At 39.3% G+C, this 25873-nt stretch overlaps 1 protein-coding gene across 1 annotated transcript in view; it reads right to left on the reverse strand.

Moving 5' to 3' along the window:
• GUCA1C (guanylate cyclase activator 1C) overlaps nucleotides 1-14062 on the reverse strand; it is a 53145-nt gene extending 39083 nt beyond the window's left edge. Inside the window, exon 1 of the mRNA XM_020999848.2 lies at nucleotides 13859-14062. Within this exon, the coding sequence (XP_020855507.1) occupies nucleotides 13859-14062 (204 nt within the window). The remainder of the gene's footprint in view (nucleotides 1-13858) is intronic.
• Nucleotides 14063-25873: the final 11811 nt, after the last annotated feature.

Genomic DNA, 25873 nt, shown 5'->3' on the forward strand with positions numbered 1-25873 from the left:
TTGTGCCCTATGTCATAATCTTGTGGAAACCAGATCTTAGAGATTTCTATTCAATTAATTTTTCCCTTTTCCTGGGACAGTTTACAAGGTGGCAGTGGGGTAGGGTGGAAGGTAAGCAGAATCTCAATCATACAGCAAAAATGAAGATCTGAAGCATAGTAGTGAAATGAAAATGGAAAACAATAGGAAAGCAATCAATGTGCTTTATAACGCACCAACTTATTTTTTAAATTTCTTTTAATATCTTTTTAAATATCTTTTAAATTTCTCTATTTTTAATTAACAGAAATTTGTTTTTTCTCCCTCCTACCCTCTCCCCAATGATAAAAAGAGAAAAGAAAAGCCAGTTCCTTAGAACAAATACGTATAGTTAATCAAAACAAATTCTCTTACTGAGTAAGTTAAAATATATACATATTATATATATGTGTGTGTACATATATGCCTCATTCTCCACCCTAAATCCATCAACTTTCTGTCAAAAGGAGAATAGCTTGTTTTGTCATTGGTCCTCTAGTGTCATGGATAGTGATTGCATTGATCAAAGTTCTTAAAACTTTCAAAGCTTGTCTTTACAATGTTGTTATTGCATAAGTTGTTTTCCTAGTCACATAGTAAGGGTAGGAGTTCAAAACAAAAAATTTACAGTATAAAGCAAAGCCTCATCATGGCTCCACAATTTTGTTTTTGGTTTTGTCCTTTCTTTTTCCACTGTGTCTTATCTATATGATGTATCAAAGGATTTTTGAGGGCCAAGAAAAACCATGGAGCCTTAAACTCAGGTAGCCCTTAAGTATTTCTTGAAAGGCAGTTCCTGAAGTGATTTTAAGGGGTGAAAGTTAGCTATCAGAAATTGACTGGAAGTTAAAGTGGAAGCCTAACTCTAATACGGGTAGAGCCTTGACACACAACCTATGTTGTTGGAGAGCAGAAAGAAAAGCCCATAATGCCCATGGGTTTTAGATAGCTAGTGTATGTTCCAAAAGAAATTGCCCTCTAGAGACTGAGACTCTGCTTGCATAGGAAAAAGCCACAACCAGCTAAGGCTCTAGAACTTGAGAGATCATACTCATCACGGAAAATGGCTGACTTTCCCATAAATTTCTTCCTAGTCTGACTACTAGATATATGAAGGATCTGCCTTCTTCTTTAAAAGATCTAAAGCTTAAGTCTCAGGGCTCTAAGATAAATGAATGATGACAGAGACCATTCCTTCTCTTATGGGAAAGAGGTAATCTCAAATTGAAGGATTAGCTAAAACCCAGAACATGGTAGCAGGGGAAGTCTCTTCATTCATACATCCAGCAGAACCATGCCTAATAGTGACTAGGGAGTGGAAGAGAAAGGAATAAATATTTATTAAGTACCTACTATGTGCTAGGCACTGTGCTGAACATTTAAAAAAAATAATCTCATTTGATAAAACTAGTGGGGAACAGGCCCAGAATAGAGCAGTGCCCAGTGAAACAGTATGATGCCCCCTGAAGAAATCAGTGGCCCTGTAATGTTGGAACTGTGAGTTCCAACTGTTCATGCACTCAATATTGACACGTGTATTCCCCAGGCCCCTCCACATATGTGGCCTGGGTCAAATACATTCCCTTCATATGTGCACTCCCACACAAGTTCCATAGTTGTCTCTACTTTTTCCACTGCTGATATATATATTTGTGGGAGAGTGTGCCCCACTCCTGCACCCCAGGACTTTTTTGGGGAATGTTCTATTGTTATTTTTCTTACTAATCTTTTTCATTAAGGATCTTTATTTCAAACTAACTATGTCTTCTGGCTAACTAATAAAACTAAGCATATTGGTGGGGACTTGTGTGCTACACTTTTGAGTTGATGTAGAACCAACCATTGAGCATCCTATGACAGGAGTAGATTGTCTGGGTGTATATGGATCCCCATGGGAATGGGGTAGGGTGTCCATAAGTGATGCATATAAATGAGGAATCTAAGATCTTAGAAGTGAAGTGACTTGCCCAAAGTCACGTAGGTAGCAAAGAGAGCTGGGATTAAAATATATCTTTAATAATAATAATGATAACAATAATAACATCAATTTATATCCATTCTTTCATTTGATTCTTATAATAATTCCTTGGATTCCTCAGGCATTTGAAGGGTAATCATTTAACAAAGGGATCAGATTATTTTCCATGACTCCTGATGGCAGCACTAAGACCAAAAGGTGAAAGTCACAATGAGGCATGGGTTAACCTAATATAAAGAAGAACTGTCTTACAATCAGAAATGGAGCTGTAACTAATACAAGGGCAAGTGAAACTTTGCCCCAGGATGTCCACATGCCAGCAGGGGCCAGGCTTCCTTCTTGGAGGTATGAGCATCCTTTCTTCTTGAACCTGGTGGAACTAATGTTATATAGGAACTGAGCTAAACTATGATCCTAATTTCTCCTCCCCTCCCAAAGACTGAGGAAAGATTATGTTCCTGAGGTGTTGAGAGAGAGAGAGGGAGGAATGTTTTTATTTTGTTCTTGCCTTATCTTTGAAGTAAATATCCCTTTGTAAAAGGTAATTATGTGTTAAATGGTTAAATGGAATTGTGGTACTAGTCATCGGGTCCCTAAAATGGAGAAAACACAATTAGTGGGAACCCAAGCCACTGGAAGAGAAAAGATTTCCCCAGCCCCCTTTGCGATACCAGAGAACCCTATAGGTAAAATGTAACATGCCTAGCCTTCAGAGAATGGGGCCAGACAAACCATGTTGCACAGGTAATAAGTCCTTCCAAAATACACTATACTTGCCACATCCTCACAAATTCCTCATAGAACTATCTATTAGGTGTTTCTTTAAAATCATCACTTAATGACAATTCTGATTAGGAAGAAGTTTTACATCAGCTCCTTCTTATCTGTCTTCACATATTTCTCATGAATCTTCATAGATCACAGATAAAGCACTTACTTTCTCCCTGATTTTCATGGTGAGAAACGTTTCACAGGAAGTCATTTTCTCAACTGACACTTGAAAACTGCCTGGAAAATCTACTCTTCTCAACATTTTATCTGACCCTTAAAGCTATAGTAACAGTTATCTATTGTTTCTATGACAGATGCATTAGAAGCAGGGATTACACTGGCATGAAAGAATTCTAGTTATAGATCTGATTACAATGTTTCCAAAATGGAATGCACTTGTTTGTGAAGTAGAGAGCTCTTCTGTTGCTGAGCCACTCAAGCAGAGGCTGGATGCTATAGACTGGATATGAGAATGCTATCTCTATAGAACATTTATGCTTTTGATAAAGGTTGGCCTAAATTACCCCTAATGCTTCCTTCAACTCCAAGACTCTTATGATTGTAGCAGTATATGGCAGGAGGCTGTTGCTAGGGAGACGTTATTTTGTGATGGTAGGAAGCCTTGAATTTTGTCTTTTGCAGTGAAAAATGGATAGCTGATAGCTGAAATGTTAAAAGGTGTATGAGAACTGTATATGACGTTATAGCTGTCATTGATGGATAGTATTAGGATTTGTAATTGGAAGGACCTTAGAGGTTATCTAGTCTGTCTTCCCAGGCCAGCTAGGTGGTACAATGGACAGAGCACCAGGCTTGGAGTCAAAAAGATTCATTGTCCTGAGTTCAAATCTGCTGTCAGACACTTACTAGCTGTGTGACCCTGGGCAAGTCACTTAACTCTGTTTGCCTCAGTTTCCTCATCTGTAAAATGAGCTGGAGAAAGAAATGGCCAACCACTCCAGTATCTCTGTCAAGAAAACCCCAAATGGGGTCACAAGGAGTCAGACACAAGTGAAAAATGGCTGAACAACAACAGCAACAAAGTCTTTCTCATTTTTTCAGATGAGAGGCCCAGGTCCCAGAGAAATAAAGTGATAGATAATATGTAATAGCCAGGACTAGAACCCAGCTCCTCAAACTTCAAATTAAATTATTATAAAAGATACTAATGCAATGACAAGAGTACCTAATACTTTATGATCTCAAAGTACCATGTTGAGGCATGCTAATATCTTCCATTTGTACGCACCCAGAGCTGGAAGCAACTTTGCAGGTTACCAAATGCGGCCTCCTACTCCATGACAGAATTTTCTCTACTTTATACCTAACAGATCATCATCCAACCTCATTTTGAACATTTCCAGTAATGGAGTTTTTACGACAATTTTGTGAGTATTCCATCCAGTAATGTATTCCATCCAGATGAGATTCCTTTATCATATTAGTTCATGTCAGAGACTCACCAATTCTTAGAGCTAGAAGAAGCTTTTGAAATCTTTATTAAGGATAAAATGATATCATAGGATTTAGATCTAGAGGGGACCACAGAGATTATCTCCTTAATCTGATGAGGGAATTGAAGTCTCCAAAAGAGAAATGAGTAGCTCAGTCAAGTCAAGAAGACTTATCATGTGCACTGCGCACAGTAGGTATTTAATAACTGATTTCCAAGTGAATACTTCAAGTCAAGAAGTCAACTAGAGTTTATTAAGCAGTTTCTATGTGCCAAGCACTGTGCTAGGCTAGGGAGTCAAAGAAAGGCAAAAAATAGTCCCTTTCCTTAAGGAGCTCTCAATCTAACTGGAGAGACAACATGCAAACAATTATGTACAAACAAGATATATACAAGACAAGTGAAAGTAATCTTAGAGGAAAAGAAATGCCATTAAGGATTGGGAAAGGACTTTTGGAGGTGAGATTTTGGGGATTTGAAGAAAGACAGAGAATTGCAGATAAGGAGGGATGACAGTTCCAGTTATGGGGGAAAGCTAATGAAAAGCCAAGGAGTGAAGATATGGGGTATTTTGTTTGAAGAGCAGCAAGAAGGCCAGTGTCACTGAATCAAAGAGTGCTTACACTTTTGGGTATACTTCAGAGTGTAGGTAATGATGATGATGCATAATAACACTTTAGAACAGCATCATACATGTAAGCATGTAAAGGAAATGTGTGTGTGTGTGTGTGTGTGTGTGTGTGTGTGTGTGTGTAGAATCAGGAAAGTCCACAATTAATTTGATGTGCTCCCCAATCAACTTTTCTAAAATTTTATTCAGGTGCTGAACATTTGAGGGCATTAGATTTGTTTAGTTCTGAAAGAGGTACACTGATATCCTCAATATTATGGTTTTATTATATTTCTCTTCATGAACTTAAATGTCTCCTTTTAAGTATTTAGACACTGTGCCATTTGGTGCACACTAAGTCACTGTCTATGGCATCTTTAAGCATAATGTACATCCCATTTTCATTTTTTTTAACCATCTATTTTTACTTCATGGCTGCTACCTCTGCTTTTTTGAGTTCAGCTGAAGTTTAACAGATTTTTGCTCCAAACTTTTACTTGAACACTGTGTGAATCTACGTTTCAAGGGTGTTTCTTGTAAGCAACACATTAATGTACTCTGCTTTCTATTCTGCTACCCCTTCCATTTTACAGATAAGTTTAACCCATTTACATTCATAGTTATGATCATTAATTGCGTATTTCCCCCTTCCTATTCTCTTAATCCTTTTCTTCTCCTTATCAGCTACCCCATTCTTTCCAAAAAAGATGGGGGTGAGGAAGGATTACACTCATCAACATGAGTTACCTGTGCTTGATGTAATCTACTTTCACTCCTATCCCTCTTCTCTTCCCCTCACCTAAACCCCAATTACAGGTTCTTTCTTTTAAATCCCTCTTCACAATCCACCCTCTAACATTCAAGATTGAAGTTTATTTTGTCCCTGAGTCCCAAAGTCTAATCCCTTCACAAATCTTCTTCTTGTTCCTCCCTCTTCCCATTCTGGGTGTGTGTGTGTGTGTGTGTGTGTGTGTGTGTGTGTGTGTGTGTGTTACTCCTAGTTCAGGTGAAAGTGAGGTTTAAAGTGAAATCCATTCTCTCCACCTCCTCCTCTTTGGGCAGTCTTCTACCTGTGAACCCAGATGATGTTCTGATTACTACTCAGTCTGATGAACTTCCTTGATCCTTGTTGGAGTAGTTGTGGGAGAACAGTTGCAGAGTTAGGCACATATTTATAGTCAGTCTAAAAAGAAACCTCTCCTGAGAGTAGATACTGGCAGCTCTAAGCATAGGTACTTGGTGAGTTATACGCTGATCAGATTGTCTAAGAACGGGTTTCTTGAAACCTGGGATTACAAGCTGCCTTCTGCTTTTTTCTTTCCTTTTCTGAGCACGAGTCAGAGCCTACATAGCTGAAAGTGGGCTTTCCCACCTAAAATGTCTTGGTAGCAGCTGGTACTGAGAGACTTCTTGCAAAAATACATGACAGATGGGCAGCTAAGCAGTACAGTGGATAGAGTACTGGCCCTGGAATCAGGAGGACCTGAGTTCAAATCCGACTGCAGACAAATAACACTCACTAGCTGTATGACTCTGGGCAAGTCACTTAACCCCAGTTGCCTCAACAACAACAACAACCACAACAAACATATATGTCACAACAACAATCAAAGGTATGGCTTCAGAAGCTAAGAGAGGAGTCTCAATCTTGGGGATTGTCTTGTGGGTATCCTGAAGTTCAGCAGTCCCTGGATAAAAGATTCGGGCACTAGATCTCCTAAAAAGAATGGGAGCTTTCCTGCTGTCATGTGTTCTTTGGAGGAAGAGGGGTCCTGGCTACTTGGAGAACAAAGTCAGTGGATGATTCGGACAGGGTAGATACAATGAGAGAAGGGTTTGGCAGCCTCCCTGCCACCTCCTCCCCAACGCCAAGTATGCTCATCTTCCAGAGGAATGAGTTTTTGGGGAGACTATATCTGGATACTCTCTAAGACAGAGCAATTCACCAGAATGCTAAACGATTGCCTAATGACATTCCAATTACAGTTTTGTTCCAGGGAGAAGTGATAGGTGCTTCATTTATTATAAAAATCTGGTTATGACCATAAATATGCACTTGTTAACTTCAGTGCTTACAGGAGCTAGGGAGCCCTTATATCTACCTTTTCAGAAACCTAGACATGAGCTATATTAAATTTTCTTGAAGCAACTCCACGTGAAGGTGGTGAGCCAAAGACAGAAAAGGATCCCAAAGGCGTCAGCCCATAGGATTAAGCTTAGGTCATATAAACCTGGAGTCTTGGGATACCCTGGGACATTGGCAACATGGGCAATATGATAAATAGTTATAGATGAAAATAATATTTTGGTAAAATATATATTTTGATCATTATATATCAATATAATTGGTTTCCTTTTCAACATTGTATACTTACTTTTAAGCATTTAAAAAGAGTATTCTGAGAAGGGTCCATATGTTTCATCACACATCCATGACATACACAGAAAAATGTTATGAACCATTATCCAGGACAAATGATTTCTCTAAAGATCCCACAGCTAAGTGGGTTATTTCAATGAATATGTACACATAAATGTAGATAGACACACATATATACACAAATATATACACTTATGTATATGTACATGCAGATATGTCTATGTCTATCAATCTTTCTATCTATAATTCTATCTATTTGCATGTCCATTCAGCCATCCACTAAGGTGAGTTTCTTAACCTGGGGTCTGTGAACTTGTTTTTATTTTCCTTTGTAATACTGTGTATTTTATTTTATGCATTTAGAAACATTCTTCAGAGAAGAGGTCCAGAGGCTTCATTGGATTACCAAAGTCTAGCTACTGACACCTGGTGCAAAAAAAATTAGGAAGTTCTGCTCTAAAAAGAATCTGGCATTAATTACCCTATGGGGAGGAGTGAGCTGCTCTTAGGGTGGTGACTTAGAAGAACAGGAAGTTTTCCTATTACCCATGAAACTATGAGATCCTTGAGGGCAGGGGCCGTCTTTTGCCTCCTTTTGTATTCTCAGCATTAGCACAGTGCCTGGTACCTAGTGGGAAGTTAATAAATATTGATTGATTCATTCATTCATTGATCACAGTGTCCCTAGGTGGTCACATTTTTACCTCATGGGTTATCTAGTTATTATGAATTGTAAATTTGAGGCCTCCTTTCTTTTTATCCTTTCTAGAGATGATGCACTTGCAGACACTCAGGGAAGAATGTTGAGACCCACCTGCAAGAATTCTTTGCTTTTGTACCAATCTGAGCACTACGTCATATACATAAGGTTTTCTTTTTTGGTATTTTATAGCTTATAAGGGATTTTATATACACAATCTCATTTGATCCTTACATAACCTTGTGAAGTAGGCAGGGCAGGAATTATGATCCCAAGTTTACAAATGAAGAAATTAAGGGCCAGAAAGATCAAAGATTCTTAACCTGGGGTCTGTGAACTTTATATAGCTATATAAAGGTTTACACACATATGTTGATCAACACAATATAGAGAGATAATTATAGTTCAATATAATTAGTTTCCATTGTATTACTATATATTTTATTTTATGCATTTATAAACATTATTCTGAGAAAGGTCCAAAGATTTCATCAGATTGCCAAAAGCAACCATGACACACATAATGGCTAAGGACAATTGATAGAGTTTGAATGATTTGCCTAAAGGTCACATAACTAAAAAGTAGCAAAAGTGGGTCATTTCAATTAAATTCATCAAACATTAATTAAACATACAGGTCTGACACTGAGTCCCAGGTTCTTTCTGGACCAGAAGATGTATGCAAAGGTGCAAAACATTCTGTTTTTGTCCCCAAAATTGCTGCAACTGAACTCCTTTTTAAATTTTAAAAAGTGTACTTTGTTTACTAATAAAAGAGGAGTGAAATATGCAGTTATACTATAATTTATCACCACTCATTTCGAGAAATTACAGGACAGCTGGGATGGCCAGATCATACAATGATGACCCACACCATTTTTTGGTTTTGTTTTGTTTTACCATCTGGGCAAACTTGGAAAGTGCCACCAAAACCTTAACTGAAGGCATTATATGGGGGACATTGTGATATTCTTTCTCTTAAAAATGCTATTGACAGAGAATGAACTAGTTGAAATCTACCCAAGACTTCTAACACAAATTTGCTGAGAGTTTCAAAAGGACAAAGAACAAAGGAACAATTACACACACACACACACACACACACACACACACACACACACACACAGACACACACAGACACACACACACAATGATATCAGTTGCTGAAAAGAAAAATGCACCTTTGTAAAAACCAAAGAAGGAATATCTCCTATAATACATTTTTCATAACTGATTGGCTTAGCTTGAAAATGGAAAACAATTTCCATTTATAAATATGAGGCATTTTGATTTTTAAGTATTTTCTAGAAGTAAAAGAGGATGCCTCCTCCCCCTCCCCCAAGAACAGTGATACTGTTATCCAGAAGCCTCACCTATCTCAAACCCAGCTGAGAGAACCAGGAAGGAAACAAAATAATTCCTCCAAGGAGCCAGAGGAGATGCCACAAAATCCATGCATGAAAGTCAAGGTCCTTGACTCATGGCCTAGTTCTTGAAGTTCCCACTCAAAACCTGTTGCTATTTAGTTTTTACACAGTTTTAAGAAGCTGGTTTCTCAGTGCAGAAATGAAGTAATGAAGCGTCAAATTTAAGAAAAGGGAAAGGATCTTCTAAAGACAAGCATTTTAGGAGAAAGAAAAACTACAAAAGCAAATGTAGGTAGGGTTGGGGCATTTAGGTGAATAATCCTAGGTCAGACAGTGTCATGGTGGATTAGAGTGCTGGTCCTGGAATCATAAAGACCCGAGCTCAAATTTGACCTCAGACACTTATTAGCTCTGTGACCCTGGGTAAGTCACTTAACCTCTGTCTGCCTCAGTTTCCTCAACTCTAAATGCGTATTATAATAACACCTACCTCCCAGGGTTGTTGTGAGAATCACCCTAAGATAATATTTGTAAAGTACTGAGTGCAGTGCCTAGCACACAGTAAGAGTTTACATTAATGTAAATTCCCTTGTCTGTTAATAGTCCTTGAACTTACCATTGTATCACACCACAGTATGTGTACTTATATTTATGACCTTTAGTCATCAACAAAAAGCTAACTTAAGCTTTGTGGATTTCCATCCACAAAAAATGAAATTAAAAGAGAGTAAATTTGATGTTAACAGGGAGAAATCTCAGCTATTTGGAACAGCTCATTAAGGAGTTATAAAATTAGAGCTTTTATTCCAACACCTCGGCAACTTCCCCAAAAATCCACCCTGCTGTACACACCAGAGACTATGCCCTGGAAAAATTTCTGACCTGGGGTTCCACTTTCCCAATTGATGATGGGATCTTCCCATTTCAGGAGAAAAAAAAACATGACTAAAACCCAAGCCAAACAAACAAATAAAAACCCTCCCGCTGTGCTTTATTTCACTCCTTCCTCTCAGAACACCTCTTAAGCCTCCTCACCAACTGTCTTGCTGCTGTATGGCATCACTTTCCCTCCTCCATGACCTCCTTCTCCCCTTCCTCGCCTTCTCTCCCCTTCAGTTCTGGAACCATGAACCATAATCAAATAAAGTCTGCTATTATTCCTAGGGAGGAGGTGTCAATCTATTTCCCCAGGATCCACCTCATCATCTCTCTAACTTTCCAGTCCAAAGCAATTCCTTCCTCATTCTCTCCTTCCTTTCTACTTCCCCTCCCTTTCTTCCTTCCTTCTTCCCTACCTCTCTTTCTCCCCACCTTCCTTTCTCCCTCCCTCCTTCTATCCTTGTTCTTTTCCTCCCTCCTTTTTTCCCTCCCTTCCTCCTTCCTTGCTCCCTTTTCCTTCCTTCCTTCCTCCCTTCTTCCCTCCATCTCATTTGATGGAAGAGGAAACAACTAGTTCACAGCCCAATCAGAACTAGACCCCAAGTCTTTTGCTTTTCAGCCACACTGCTTATTCACACAGAGTTCTAGAGAGACTAGGTTTTATTATAATCACATATTTTAATGAATCACCAATCTTCCTATTTTCTAACACATAACAACAAAATACTCTGATCTTGTTTGTGTTGACTTGACAATGAGAAACGTCCTTGTGTTGTATAAGACCTTCCTCTCGGTTTTCTCTGACTCACACACATGTGCACATATAACTCCATTTTGAAATGAGATCCACTATCAGATAAAAAAGCATCTGTGCTTCCCCGCCTGGATTCAAACCCTACCCAAGCCAATATCAATCTCTATAACAAATGTATTCAGAATTTTTATGTCTTGGGAATTGGGCTCCAGGTTTGGGACTGAACTCTTACACGCCTGACCTGAGCTCCTCCTCACACAAAGGGTTTGTAAATCATGAGATGCCTGTTTGCACATTATCTGCATGTGTGTTTCCTCAGCAGTAGGCATCATTTTGACAGCAGGTCCTGCTCTCAAATCCAGCTTCTCCTTTTATTCATTTTGTCTCTAGCATAGGAATGCTGACAATCACGGTAGGTTCACAATGCCAACATGAGAGAGAAACGGCGGGCGCAGAAAGATAACACTTTGGGGAAATGACTAAATCTTAGTATAGCTCACTTCTTTATCGAACTAGATTCTAATGGAACATCAAAAGAGGCTGGATAGTGGAGGACTAGGAAGCACAAAGGAAGGGGGGCCATTCAAGACTATGTAAAAGACATTAAAGATTTTGTGAAACATACAAACACACACGGGCACACACATATATACAAACACACACATACACACGGGCACACACACACACACACAGGTGCCACATACTCCTTGGTGGTCACTCCCCTACTCAATAAACTCTAGTGGCTCCCTATGGCTTCCAGGATCAAATACAAAATGCTCCAGCATTCAAAGCCCTTCATAACCTCACTCCTTTCTACTTTTCCAGTCTGCTTTCACCTTACTCCCCAATGCATACTCTTCGATCCAGTGACACTGGCCTCGTGGCTATTCCTTGAACAAGATCCTCCCTCTGTTGGTTCTGGACATTCCCTGTGGCTGTCCTCCACGTCTGGAATACTCTCCCCACCCCCCATCTTTGCCCACTGACATCCCTGGCTTCCTTTCGTCCTAATTAAAATTCTATTTTCTACAGGAAGCCTTTCCTAATCCCCCCTTAATTGTGCCTTCCCTCTGTTAATTATGTCCTTTTTATCCTGTATATAGCTTGCTTTGTAAATATTTGTTTGCATGTCATCTCCCCTGTTAAATTGTAAGCTCCTTGAGGGCAGAGACTGTCTTTTGCCTCTTTTTGTATCCCCAGTACAGTGCCTAGCACATAGTAGGCACTTGGTAAATGTTTATTGATTGATATGCTAAGTCTAAAATTTGCTTCAGTGTTCATAAGTGAAGAATACAGGGAAAGTCCAACTAGCCTTTCCACTGGGTTGCAAACTCCTTTTGGGTAGGGATTTCATGGAACTTTACAACAATGATTGGAAAGATCTCTCCCCTCACTCCCACCAATTGTCTTAAATTTGTGTCTAAAAATTGTGAATAAATAATAAAATAGATTGAAAAAGTCTTACTCCTTGCATGTTAAATTTTTACCAGTTTTAAGATTTCATCTTTGAAGCCTCTTATTTCTGTATTTTTGATAGGTAGTACGGTAAAGTGACTTGAGAGCTGTCTTGAAGCCAGGAAGATCTGGGTTTAAATCCTGCCTCTGACCCTGGCTTAGCCACTTAAATTCTCAGTTCTCCAGGCAACACTCTGAGACTATAAATTGCAGAGAAAATAACGGCCCTGTACGGGTACAGGGAGTTTTCTCCTCCAGGAGTTTCCTATATTAATGAAATCATAGGTTCAGTCACTGTTTCTATTTTTGTATTTAGAAAATTCTCTGGCCTGAGGGGGTATCATAAATTTCCTCACATCTTAAAGGCAAACCAATTGACTTTGATTTTATCCATGTCATTAATCCCATCTTCCTTTTTTCTTCTTCTATTTCTCACTTTTGCAATCTTTTCAAGTAACACTCAATTTTCCTCTAGTAATTTTCTGGTCCCTTTTCCCTCACTAGCTTTATCCTTGGAAGGCAGCATCTCCTGTCTTTTTGGACACGGCCTTTTTTTTTTCTTTTGGCCCATTATGAAACTTCCTCTTTTACAAGCAGGATTTTAAAAATCTTATCTGTAAGGTGGAGTTTTATAATAAGCAAAAAAAAAAAGGGGGGGGAGGAGAGGGCTTAAAAACCATAATCAAGATTTCTTTTGTTTATTGCAAAACTACTCACTTTATAATTCTAGATTAGGCATTTGGAATGGGTTGTTGTTCAAGTCCCTTTTTTGACTTCTGTCCTGTATCATTCTTTCTTTGCTCTGATCTGAATTTTTACATTAAAACAAACAATATTAAACCCAAACAGCTCAGGGGAAAAACCTAAAACTCAACTTTTTAAAAAAATGTACTGGGGGAAAACAAAACAAAACATGAAAAAGGCAAAGGTTTCCCAAAAAAACCCTGCAAGGATCCCAAGTTTGTCAAAATTAATTTTAATTTTCAAATTAAGCTGGTCAGTTATGAAAATCCAGTTTTTTTTTTAAAGAAACATTTCTTCTTTGACTGGACCACAGGCACATTGTCTGTTAATTTCCATTGATTTAATCTTCCAATCGAGATCTAATCTCACTTTTAAAAGCAGAATTCCATAAATTGCTTTTCTAGAAAATGTCACCAATGCCTAAAATACTTTGAAAAATAGGCTTTGTAAATCAATCTGCACTTACTGGATTTATTTAAATAATGCCATGAGAATTACACAGTGAGATTTAATTTAGTTTTTAAAAGAACTCACTACATGTAGAACATTTCCCAGTGCTCAGTGCCTCACCCCCAATTATTTTCACGCAGTCAGTGCTAACAGTATTTAATGACTCACTCCTCTACAAGCTGTGCCTTCCATGAAGACCTCCTCATTTAGAGAGATCTACTTTTTAATTCAAGTAATTTTTTTTTAAGGAGGGGATGGAAAATTACAACTAAATGAAGCAAAAGGAAAAGAAATCTTACCTTGTTCTTGTCAAAAATATTAAACAGTTGGTCAACATATTGATTCGCTCTTTGATTCAGGCCTTGCAGACCCAGCAGCGCCTTAAACTCATGCAAGGTTTGCAGTCCAGATGGGCATTCTGTCATAAATCTCCTAAACCATACATGGGTCTGGATAGCAGTGATAGCGGTTTGACCGCTGGCTACTGATTCCTTGCCCCCCATTGGGATTCCCAGGCTTAACAGCTTTCTCTTTGGGATGCACCGACTCCTAAATGAAACTTGAAATTCAACTGTGCCCCTAAACAGCCACTTAAACCTCTTAGGCTAAGTAAGAAGAAAAAGCTAGTGAGATTATCATGACTGCTCATTTTTAAAGCATGCACTGACTGCAGCTAGATGGTATCCTCAGCATAGCTGCCCAGCTAAAGGTGCCAAGGGGCTGCTGACATGGGCAAGGTTACTGTGGGCAAGACTTACCTTACTCTTGATGCTAAACTCTGCTTTTATTGATTCAAAGAAGGAGACAGGATGGTCTCAAGGAAACATTTTAAGTAAGCATCTGGAGACTTGAGCTCTAATCTTATTGCTCTACTAATTAATGATCACTTGGCTTCTGCCTCAGTTTCCTCATCTGTAAAAAATGGGGAAAATAATAACACCCTACCTCTCCTAGGATTGTTGTGAGGATGAAATGAGATAATAATTGTAAAGTGCTTAGCACAATGACTGGCACATAGTAAGTGCTATATCAGTACTGTCTGTTGTTATTGATATTATTAATTTATTAGCGGCAGCTAGTTGGCACAGTAGAAAGAGTGCTAGAGCTGGAGTCAGGAAGACCTGAGCTCAAATCCAGCCTCAGAGAAAACCAGTCTTATTAGCTTTGTGACTTTGGGCAAATCACATTACCTCTGCCTGCCTCAATTTCCTCATCTATAAAATGGGGATAATAATGTCACTTACCTCTCAAGATTTTTTTGTGAGGATAAAATGAAAAATATTTGTAAAGTGATTTGCAAACCTTAAAGCACTATAAAATATTGGCCATTATTACTAAACACTTGCTATATTGTTCTATATGTTGGGAATACAAGGTCAAAAATGACGTCCTCTTTAAGGGGAGGTCACTTAGACTTCTTTGTGCTTTTAACTTATCCATCTGCAATAATGGCACTAAATAATCACCAGGTCCTGTGATGAGTAGTAGAGACATAAATATAAATAATGAAACAATCTGCACTATGCTATCTCTGGGGGGGGGGGGTACTGGGAATTCCACAATAGGATCATAGATTTAGAGTTAGAAGAGACTTTGGAGCTCATCTAGTCCAAGCCCCTTACTTTACCCATGAGGAAAATGAAGCCCAGTGACTTTAGGTGATTTACCTAAGGATGTAGAAGTAGAAAGTGTAACAGCCAGTATTCAAACTCAGTTTTTCTTTCTCCAAAGTCAGAAAGAGCTCTTCCCACTGAACCATGTACCCTGCCCAATGCATAGAGGCTGGAAGATACTTTGAAAAAAGAGGATAATGAAAAATTGTTAAATATATATGGAAATTTATATGTATATATACACATACAATGTGTGTATATATGTGTGTGTGTGTGTGTGTGTGTGTGTGTGTGTGTGTGTGTGTGTGTATTTCAGAGAAAGTCTGCAGGTAAGCAAATTTATGTAGTAAATGGAATTAAGAAAGGGGTACTATGTGTAGCTCATGCATGTAAACAGGATGAGGAATATTGGTGGAAGCTGAGACTATTATAATGCCTGGGTATGCCTCTTCTTAAACATCTGGCAGCCACCTCTGATTAGCAATTTATTGGGTGTAGATATATTGGTACACACTTCTTTCAGAAAGGTTTTGGGTTTCTTTTTCAGCAACATTGCCACGTACAGCACTGTCATTTAAAACCTGCATTCAAGTGGGGCCTCAGACACTTATTAGCTGGGGACCCTAGGCAACTCAACCTGTTTGCCTCAGTTTCCTAATCGGTAAAATGGGGGGAGTAATAGCACCGATCTCCTGGAGTTGTTGTGAGGATCAAATGGGATAATGATTGCAAATGGCTTAGCACAGTGCCTGGCACATAGTAGGCATTATGTGTTAGCTATATTACTGTTGTTTTCATTATTTTCAGAATGAAGACAGGCTGCTGTATGTGTCCTATAAATACTCTATGAGTCATTACTTTCTCATTTCTGGTCACTTACATTTGTGATTAAAATAGGTGAGAAAGTAATGAAAAATGAAGAGAGACCACTATTTTGTTGTTGGCCAGAAATTTGGAGAAAATGCTCATCAAGGTGGTATGATTCTTCTTTTGTACTGTGGTGGTTAGTAGAGCGAACCATGAGGCTCAAGAACCATCTCTGAAAATATCGGTGTTGGATTCTGATGAGGAACAGATTTTAATGGTACCATTTCTAGTCAAGAAGTGGTCAGCGAGTCCCTGCCTGGAATAATGTCATATACAGTCATTCTTCCTCTCTTAAATGTTGTTTGTGCATTCCATTATTGAGCAGTCATTGGCACTTACATCTTGTAGTTATGTAATAATTGAATTTATTGATTTAGCTTCTCTCTGTTCCAGAGTCTCTGGGTGACCCCTAAACTTCCAGCAGTGGCCAGATCTCATTCCCTCTCAGCCAAAATCCTAAGCATCTGGGCTGAAAGATCCTCTCTTTTGGAAGCTCTAGAAGCTTCCAGGAGGGTCTCTGTTTACATGTCCCCATCTACTTGTCAGAACAGAGGGTGAAGAGCCCAAGTGCTATTTACTGGTGTAATACAGAGCCAGCGAGTGGAGGATATAGCCTGAGATTAAGAATCCTTAAGGCCCAACCTATCCCCACTTAGGGTCTAACCTATCCCCACTTAGGGTCTAACCTATCACCAATGTGACAGATGATCAGAAACAGGTGATGCTACGCTTTGCAGACACTTCCTCTATTGCGATGATAATAGGTAGGCAACAAGGGAGAATTGAATTATTCAACTTCAACTTCTGTCCCAAATGCTTCAGAGCCCTTCCCACCAGATGAATCTCCTGTATCCTCCAGATTCAGGAGTCTTAGGGCCAAGGATGACTGCATCTTGTCTCTCTCAATAGCATGTAAATTCTTGGTAGGCAGTGACTGTTCCTTTTTTTTTTTTTTTTGGTATTCCCTTGCCTGGGACAGCTCCTGGCACACAGTAGGCTCTTAATACGCACTTGTTGACTAATTGATGTAGCTTTAAATCCTCAGTATCCTTTTCTGATTCCTTCTATTTAATATCTGATATATGTGCTGACTGTCCTAGTGCTCTCTCTTTGTTGAACCCTAAAAGAATTTGAAGGCCAGCTATGTCGTGCAGTGGACAGAGCACTGGGTATGGAGTCAGAAAGATCCATCTACCTGAGTTCAAATTTGGCCACAGACACTTACTAGCTGTGTGACCCTGGCCAAGTCACTTAACCCTATCTACCTCAGTTTTCTCATCTGTAAAATGACCTGGAGAAGGAAATGGCAAACCACTTCAGTATCTTTGCCAAAAAAATCCCAAATGGGCTCACAAAGAGTTGGACGCGACTGAACAACAACAACTACAAAAGAATCTGGCAAGCTCAGAAGACTGATACATGAGCACAGAGATGAGTTAAAACTTTTAACTTTTCTTCTGACTTCCCTGTTTCTGTAAGTGGAGCCATTATTCTCTCAGTCAGCCAGCCTCAAAACCTCCAAGGCATCTTTGATTCAATCTCTCTCTCTCTCTCTCTCTCTCTCTCTCTCTCTCTCTCTCTCTCTCTCTCTCTCTCTCTCTCTCTCTCTCTCTCTCTCGCTAGATGCCCCACCCCCTCCACCTCCCCAGAACTATCCAGGAGTCAGGTTCAACCCATCTTCCCTCCCATCAGAATACTGACATCAACCTCAAATCAGCAAACATTTACTAAATGCCTACTAAGCCCAAGGCACTGTACATACATTGCATAATAATTATAATGCAAGGTTGAGTGTGGGATCTAAAGGCAAAGGAAAGATCCAAAATGCTCTCACAAAATATGAAGGAGAAAACCCCCTGAATTGGGTGGGTTGGTGAAGGTAGGCCTTCTAAACAAAAGGATTAGAACAGGTAGAGAGAAAGCAGGAGCAAGTGTGAGGGATGTCACCTGAGGGGTACACAAAGGCAAGAAAATAGCAGGTTGAGTTTAGAGTATAGCTAGTAGTTAATTTGCTTGTAATGCAGTGTGCAATAGTCTGAAAGGATGATAGAAAAGTAAGCTGGAGCCAGATGATAATAATACTAATAACTGGCACTTCTATAGTATCTGCCATGTGACAGGTACTGTGTTAAGTGCTTTACAAGCATTATTTCATTTAATTCTCACAATAAGCCTAGCAAGTAGGTACTATTACAATTTCCATTTTACAGTTGTGGAAACTGAGGCAAATGGGGGTCAAGTGCCTTGCCCAGGGTCACACAGCTATTAAACTTCTGAGGCTGGATTTGAACTCAAGTCTTTCTGACTGCAGGCCCAGAGCTCTATTGACTTTTATCCCATACAGAATAGGAAGGCACTGAGAATTTTTGAGGAGGGAATGACAGTCAAATCTATGCATTTAGGAGGATCATTTGCACAGTTGGAGGAAGGATCAGAGGGCACCTAACGATTTGTAGTTGCGTTTAGTTGTGTCTGACTCTTCATGAGTTTTCTTGGCAAAGGTGAGGTTTGCCATATTCTTCTCCAGCTCACTTTACAGATGAGGAAACTGAGGCAAGGAGGGTTAAGTGACTTGCCCACAGTCACATAACTAGTAAGTGTCAGAGGCCAGATTTGAACTCAGGAAGATGAGTCTTCCTGACTGTAGGCTCAGTGCTCTGTGCACTACTGGCACCCCCTAGCTTGCCCATCTAACCATTTACCCAAGCTTCATTCAGTCTTTTCCCTCCCCTTCCTCTTTAATCCACTCTGTACCTCACCCTAGGTAAAGTTTTCTATAACACTGTTCTCATCATCCCCTTTTCCTCATCAGGAATCTTCAGTAGCTCTGAATTACCTATAGAATAATTCTAAACATCTTAGCCAGAATTTCAAGACCCTCCACAATGTAGCCTCAATTTAAGCCCCCCTGCTGCCCTCCCCTGTGCTGCCCAGGCCAGAGCAGAGGGTTCTCTCACTCTGTCCTGAGAGTCCATCCATCTTCCTCTCTCTCTCCTTCTGTTTGGAGGGCTCTCCTTGCTCTTCTGCTCCTGTTGTTTTCAAAGCTCCAACTCAAACAACGTCCCCAGGCCAGCCCCTAATGCTCTTTCCTTCCTTTGAACTCATGGCATTTACTGTCACCATCTGGTGATACATCTTAGCCCTGTAGGCTCCTTCATTGTTATTTCCATCTTCGTGGGTGCCGTTTCTTGTTACTCCCACTGGCTTATAAGGGCTTCGAGGACACAGGGGATTAAGATGCTTCTTTGGAGTACCAAGAGCATCTAGGTTGGTGCAAATGAACATAATAGCTTGGTCACAGGGTCACAGATTTAGAGCTAAATCCAGGAGGTGGGGGTGCTGGAGACAGCTGGAACTCTGGAGAGACATTGGCTAAAGTTTCAGCATCAGAATTTACAGTTCAGAAACGGGCAAATACTACAAATGAAGACTTTGTTGTTTTGTTGATTGTCTAGATTTAAGAAAGTGATGGAGAAAATGTTATTAATGCAAATTAAGTGTAAAAATGTGTTTTGAGCACATTTCCTTTTTTCCTGGAGAGTAAGTTGTTAAACATTTACCAGCACACTTCTGGATGGAAGAGATATTAGAAATCATCCACTCCTGCTCCCTCATTTTATTTTTAAAATTATTTTAAAATACATTTTTAAAAAGATCATGTGAGGTTCAGAAATGTTAGTTGACTTGCCTAAGGTCAAATAGCTAGTTAATGGTAGAATGGTCTATCTGTACCCTGAAATCTAGTATAAGGATTTTTCCACTATGCCACCATACCTCTCAAGTGTTCCTCATTTTAGAGACCAGGAAATTGAGACTCAGAAGTCACACAGGGGGACGGAGCCAAGATGGCAGAGTGAAAGCAGCAACTTGCTTGAGCTCTCCCCCAAACCCCTCCAAATACCTATAAAAAATGGCTATAAACAAATTCTAAGGCAGCAGAACCCACAAAAAGACAGAGTGAAACAAATTTTCAGCCCAAGACAACCTGGATGATGGATCAGAAAGGTATAACAGGCCAGGCAGGCCACAGCGAACCTGAAGCAGGCCTCAGAGGACTGAATTGCAGGCACCTGTGGTGGTTTCCAGACTCCTCAATTCAGGAATGCCAAAGACAACTTAGAAGGTCAGTGGGAAAAGTCTGTTTCTGCGGTGCTGAGAAAGGAAGGTGGGGTCTCAGATCCAGTTTCCCTAGAACACAGACCTTGGGGGGGGCATCTGCTTCCCGAGCTTCTGGACCACAGACTGAGAGGGAATCGAGTGGCTGATCAGAGGGGGAATTGCAGGGATCTCTCTGCTGGTGCTGAGGCAGGAATCTCCTGCTTTGCCCATGCTTGGATCTGGGTCACAGTTTTGGGCAGCAGTCCTGGGGTGAGGAGGAGCACTGGCATGGTGGAGCTTGTAGTGGCTGTGGACAGGAAACCTTCACAGTTCCAGGACAGAAAGGAATGTTTGTGGTGACTAATAGACCACAGCACAGGACAGGAAAGGAGTAAACACCTCGCCCCTTATCATACCACCTTGCAAGAACTGAAAATTTACAGGGCCCTACAAATACCTCTGAAAACAGCTATATAAACCCCCAAAGCTTGGGACAGTACATTCTCCACAGTGGAAGCAGACTCTTACCTTAACAAAGAGTTTGAAACTCAAGTAATTGGCCAGGATCATGAGCAAGCAGTGCAAAAAGAGTCAGACTATATTATCTTACTTTGGTGACAAAGAAGATCAAAATATACAACCAGAAGAAGACAACAAAGTCAGAGCTCCTACATTCAAAGCCTCCAAGAAAAATATGAGTCAGTCCCAGGCCTTGGAAGAGCTCAAAAGGGATTTTGAGAAGCAAGTAAGGGGCAGCTAGGTGGCACAGTGGATAGAGCAGCGGCCCTGGATTCAGGAGGACCTGAGTTCAAATGCGGCCTCAGACACATGACACTTACTAGCTGTGTGACCCTGGGCAAGTCACTTAACCCCATTGCCTAGCCAAGGAAAAAAAAAGAAGTAAGGGAAGTAGAGGAAAAACTGGAAGAGAAATGAGAGTGACACAAGAAAATCATGAAAAACAAGTCAACAGCTTGCTAAAGGAAACCACCCCCAAAAATACTGAAGAAAATAACACCTTAAAAAATAGCCTAACCCAAATGGCAAAAGAGGTCCAAAAAGCCAATGAGGAGAAAAATGCCCTAAAAACAAAAATTGGCCAAATGGAAAAGGAAGTCCAAAAGATTACTGAAGAAAATACTTCCTTAAAAATTAGAATAGAGCAATTGGAGGCTAGTGACTTTATGAGAAATCAAGACACTGTAAAACAAATTCAGAAGAATGAAAAAATAGAAGAGAATGTGAAATATCTCATTGGAAAAACAACTGACCTGGAAAATAGATCCAGGAGAGAGAATTTAAAAATTATTGGACTATCTGAAAGCCATGATCAAAAAAAGAGCCTAGACATCATCTTTCAAGAAATTATCAAGGAAAACTGCCCTGATATAGTAGAACCAGAGGGCAAAATAGAAATTGAAAGAATCCACAGATTTCCTCCTGAAAGAGATCCCCAAAGGAAAACTCCTAGGAATATTGCAGCCAAATTCCAGAGTTCCCAGGTCAAGGAGAAAATATTACAAGCTGCCAGAAGAAACAATTCAAGTACTGTGGAAACACAATCAGGATAACACAAGATTTAGCAGCTTCTACATTAAAGGACCACAGTGCATGAAATATAATATTCTGGAGGGCAAAGGAGATAGGATTACAACCAAGAATTACCTACCCAGCAAAACTGAGTATAATCCTTCAGGGGAAAAAATGGTCATTCAGTGAAATAGAGGACTTTCAAGCATTCTTGATGAAAAGACCAGAGCTGAATAGAAAATTTGACTTTCAAATACAAGACTCAAGTGGAACATGAAGAGGTAAACAGGAAAGAGAAATCATGAGACTTATTAAGATTGAACTGTTTACATTCCTGCATGGAAATATGATATTTATAACTCATGAGACCTTTGTCAGTATTAGGGTAGTTGGAGGAAAAAAATTATATGTATGTATAGGTAGATAGATATAGATAGATAGATAGATAGAGGGCACAGGGTGAGTTGAAGATTAAGGGGTCATATCTGGAGAATAAAATTAAGGGATGAGAGAGGATGATACTCAGAGAAGAAAGGGAGAGGTAGAATGGGGTAAATTATCTCACAAAAAAAAACAGAAAAGAAAATGCTCTTACAGTGGAGGGGAAATGGGGGAAGGTGAGAGGGAATGAGTGAATCTTATTCTCATAGGATTTGGCTTATGGAGGGAATAACATACACATTCAATTGGGTAAGGAAATCTGTCTTACCCTATGGGAAAATAGGGGGAGAAGGGGACAAGAGAGCAGGGGGATTACAGAAAGGAGGGCATATTGGGAAAGGGGGTAATCAGAAGAAAATAGTTCTGAGGAGGGACTGGGTCAAAAGAAAGAATAGAACAAATGAGAGGGCAGGATAGGATTAAGGGAAATAGAGTTAGTTTTTCATAACATGTCTACTATGGAAGTGTTTTGCATAACTGCACATGTATAACCTATATTGAGTTGCTTGCCTTTTCAATAAGGGTGGTTGGGGAGGGAGGAAGGGAGAAGATTTGAAACCTAAAGTTTTAAAAACATATGTTTGAAAAAAATGTTTTCACCTGCTACTGGGAAATAAGAAATGCAGGAAATGGGGTACAGAAGTCTGTTCTGCCCTACAGGAAAATAGAATGGGAAGGGGATAAGAGAAGGGGGGAAGAGATAAAAGAGAGGACAGACTAGGAGAAGGGATATTCAGAATGCATGCCATCTTGGGGTGGGGGGAGGGGTGAGATGGGGTGAAAATTTGGAACTCAAAATCTTGTGGAAGTAAATATTGAAAACTGAAAATAAATTTACATAAAAAAAGTCACACAGTTGGCAAATACATTAAGGAGGATCTGAACCCATATCTTTCTGACTCCATGTTCAGTATTCTTTCCATGATAATTCTGCCTCTTCTTCTAGTATTCAATAAATTTTTGTTGAATTAAATTAATTTTTCCTATTAAACTCATAAAACTTGATTCTCTGACCATCAGAGGCAAAAGAAAAAAACGTGGCATAAATAATGAAAACCTGTTGAGAAGTGCTCTGAACAAGACAATATGGCAACATATACTGGACATCTGAATACTTCAATGGGCATAGAATAAAGATAAAATGATTTGAAAAATCTGGTATAGCATCAAGAAATGAAAGAATTTGTTGAAAGATTATAGGAGACTCAGAAGCCTTACCTACAGAGTAGGTAAGAGATTCAGAAGTTGATAGAAATGGTGAACACAAATGAATATCACAAGGAAATGAAAGCGGCCATATTTGAACCATGAGGAAAAACCAAATGGGAATAATTTTAGAGCCAAGTATAGGTGTGAGGTTGTTTGGCCACAGCAAAAGTCAAAGTCAATATGAATTAGGAGAAAGGCGAGAAGACACTGGGTTAATATAATGATTCTAACCTGACCTATTTCAATGTGTTATTAACTCTGAAAAAAACAGAAGGGGGAGGAGAGGACAAAAGGAAAGATATTGATTTTTATTATCACTATTCTTCAAGAAATTGAACCAATGAGAAAGAGTCTCCACAACGAGAAGGCCAAAAAACATCCAGAAATCACTTCAACCAGCCAATATTTGCTTTTCTTGTTATGTGGACTGACAGAGAAGCCAGGGACACCACCAGTGAATCAAGAGATCCTTTGCAAAAAAATTTTGGAAGGGAATGACAGAACGCTATGCCCAACAGTGACTGACAAAACAGTAAAAATCAGTTGAAGGGAAAAAGAGTCTGATGAGAAGCTTGATGTCAGATAGAGGTATGTCAGATGATCTGAGGACATTTATAAATGAAAATAAAGAGGCTAAAATAAATCCAGATGGGAAATGGTAGAGATTTATTGTTATTTCCGCACTGGTCATTGATGATGTTGAGACTACCTCATTTGGGACTCCATCATTTCAATACCTAATATATTACATGAGGAAGAGAAATGACACTTATGAGCAGGCAGCTGGAAAGAGTAACTGGACCTGTCCAAATAGGCAGAGAAGAAACTGGTGATGGAGGCAACTTGATTTTTTAACTCTCCTGCAGGATGAACACCAGCACGCCAACTTGGCAAATGCAGAGGTGAATAAACTGTGCCCAAATGAAGCAATGCTGTATTTTTGCCCCATATCCTTGCCACACTATAGTTAAGTAACTTGTTAACTGCTAGAGAGCCTATGATGCCAGCTGGGTGGTGCACTGGATAGAATGAATACTGCTTCAGACGTTTACAAGGCATATGATGCTGGGCAAGTCATTTACTTAAGATCTCCCTAAGTTTCAGTTTTCTCATCTGTAAAATGAGTCAGTTGGACTCACTGACCTCTATGGTCCCTTTCAGCCCTAAATCGCTGATACTATGAGTGCCTTTCCTTTTGGGAACTCTGAAAGGGGCAGTGGGGAATTTACATAAGTTTTCCTTTTACTGTTTTAAATTTTTTCAGGATTGCAAAATAATTAACATTGAATAGTGTCTTGAGCACATAATAGGAATAGGAGCTGGACTTGAGATTACATTGGTCTAAGGAACTCCCTAGATCTAGGTGAGGAAACACCCCTAGAGAGTTGAGAAGTCAAATAATTGGCTCATGATCTCAGACAATGTGGTAGAGGCAGAACTGGCCAGCTCTCTAACCAGCCAGTGATGCTGCATCTATTATATAAAATAGTGTTCTAATGAATGCTTGTAGAATTTATAAATTATTTTCATGGAGTCTAGAATTTCCTTCCATAGAAACTGGATTTCCAAAATATGCCCAAATCATAATCAAATTATAAAGGTAGGGGCAGCTAGGTGGCACAGTGGATAGAGCACCAGCCCTGGATTCAGGAGGACCTGAGTTCAAATCCAGCCTCAGACACATAACACTTACTAGCTGTGTGACCCTGGGCAAGTCACTTACCCCCACTGCCTAGCCAAAAAAAAGAAAAAAAATTGTAAATGTAACAGTTGTAAAGGCAGAAACACTAACACACAAGCTTTATTGTTTCTATTAGAAGTTACATACATTGCTAAGAAAAATACAAATTTTAGTTACCAAGAACAATATGAAAATTGCTTCCCTGTTAACCCCATGTACTTGAAACATGAGATATTAAAATAAAACACATTAAATAATGATAAAAATAGAATATAATTCTTCGTATGATATAAAATTTTTACTGGAGTTATTTCTTCCTCTTCTCTATAACATAACTCTAAGGAATCTTTTTCTTAATATAACCAAGAGGCATATATTTTAAGGCCCAAAGGTTAGGATTTATATTATCTCCTTCAAAATGAAGTGGCCTTAGTGAAGGGAGGTCAGATTTCCCCACCAGGTACATTTGTGCAATAGAAGTCTCAAAGGGAGAAGTACAAAATAGTACAGTCTAAGTTCTTCAGATTTTATTTTTTGAAAGCTACCCTTTTCAAGTCTTTACTTTTCTTTGACAAAACCAAAACTTAAACCTGCTTAAATTTTCATTGTTCACTGTCCCTCATATGGACAGTCAAAGAAGGCAAAGGCACTTTCTATAAGTAGAAAGTATGAAATATCTACCAGTGGGAATCCCTTTTTTGTTGTTTTTCTTTTTTTCTTAGACTCAATGACAAGCTAATTTTGTCCTTTATTAAGAGCAGAGATAAAATTACTATCAAAACTGTCCATCCTTATACAATTAAAAAAAAATCAAAATTATGAAGTCACACCTCATTAACCATTTTCAAAAGGGGTGTGGTGTATAAGGCACATTT

The sequence above is a fragment of the Phascolarctos cinereus genome, unplaced genomic scaffold (genome assembly GCF_003287225.1).
Source record: "Phascolarctos cinereus isolate Bilbo 61053 unplaced genomic scaffold, phaCin_HiC Scaffold_726;HRSCAF=1367, whole genome shotgun sequence".
Classification (NCBI taxonomy): Eukaryota; Metazoa; Chordata; class Mammalia; order Diprotodontia; family Phascolarctidae; genus Phascolarctos; species Phascolarctos cinereus.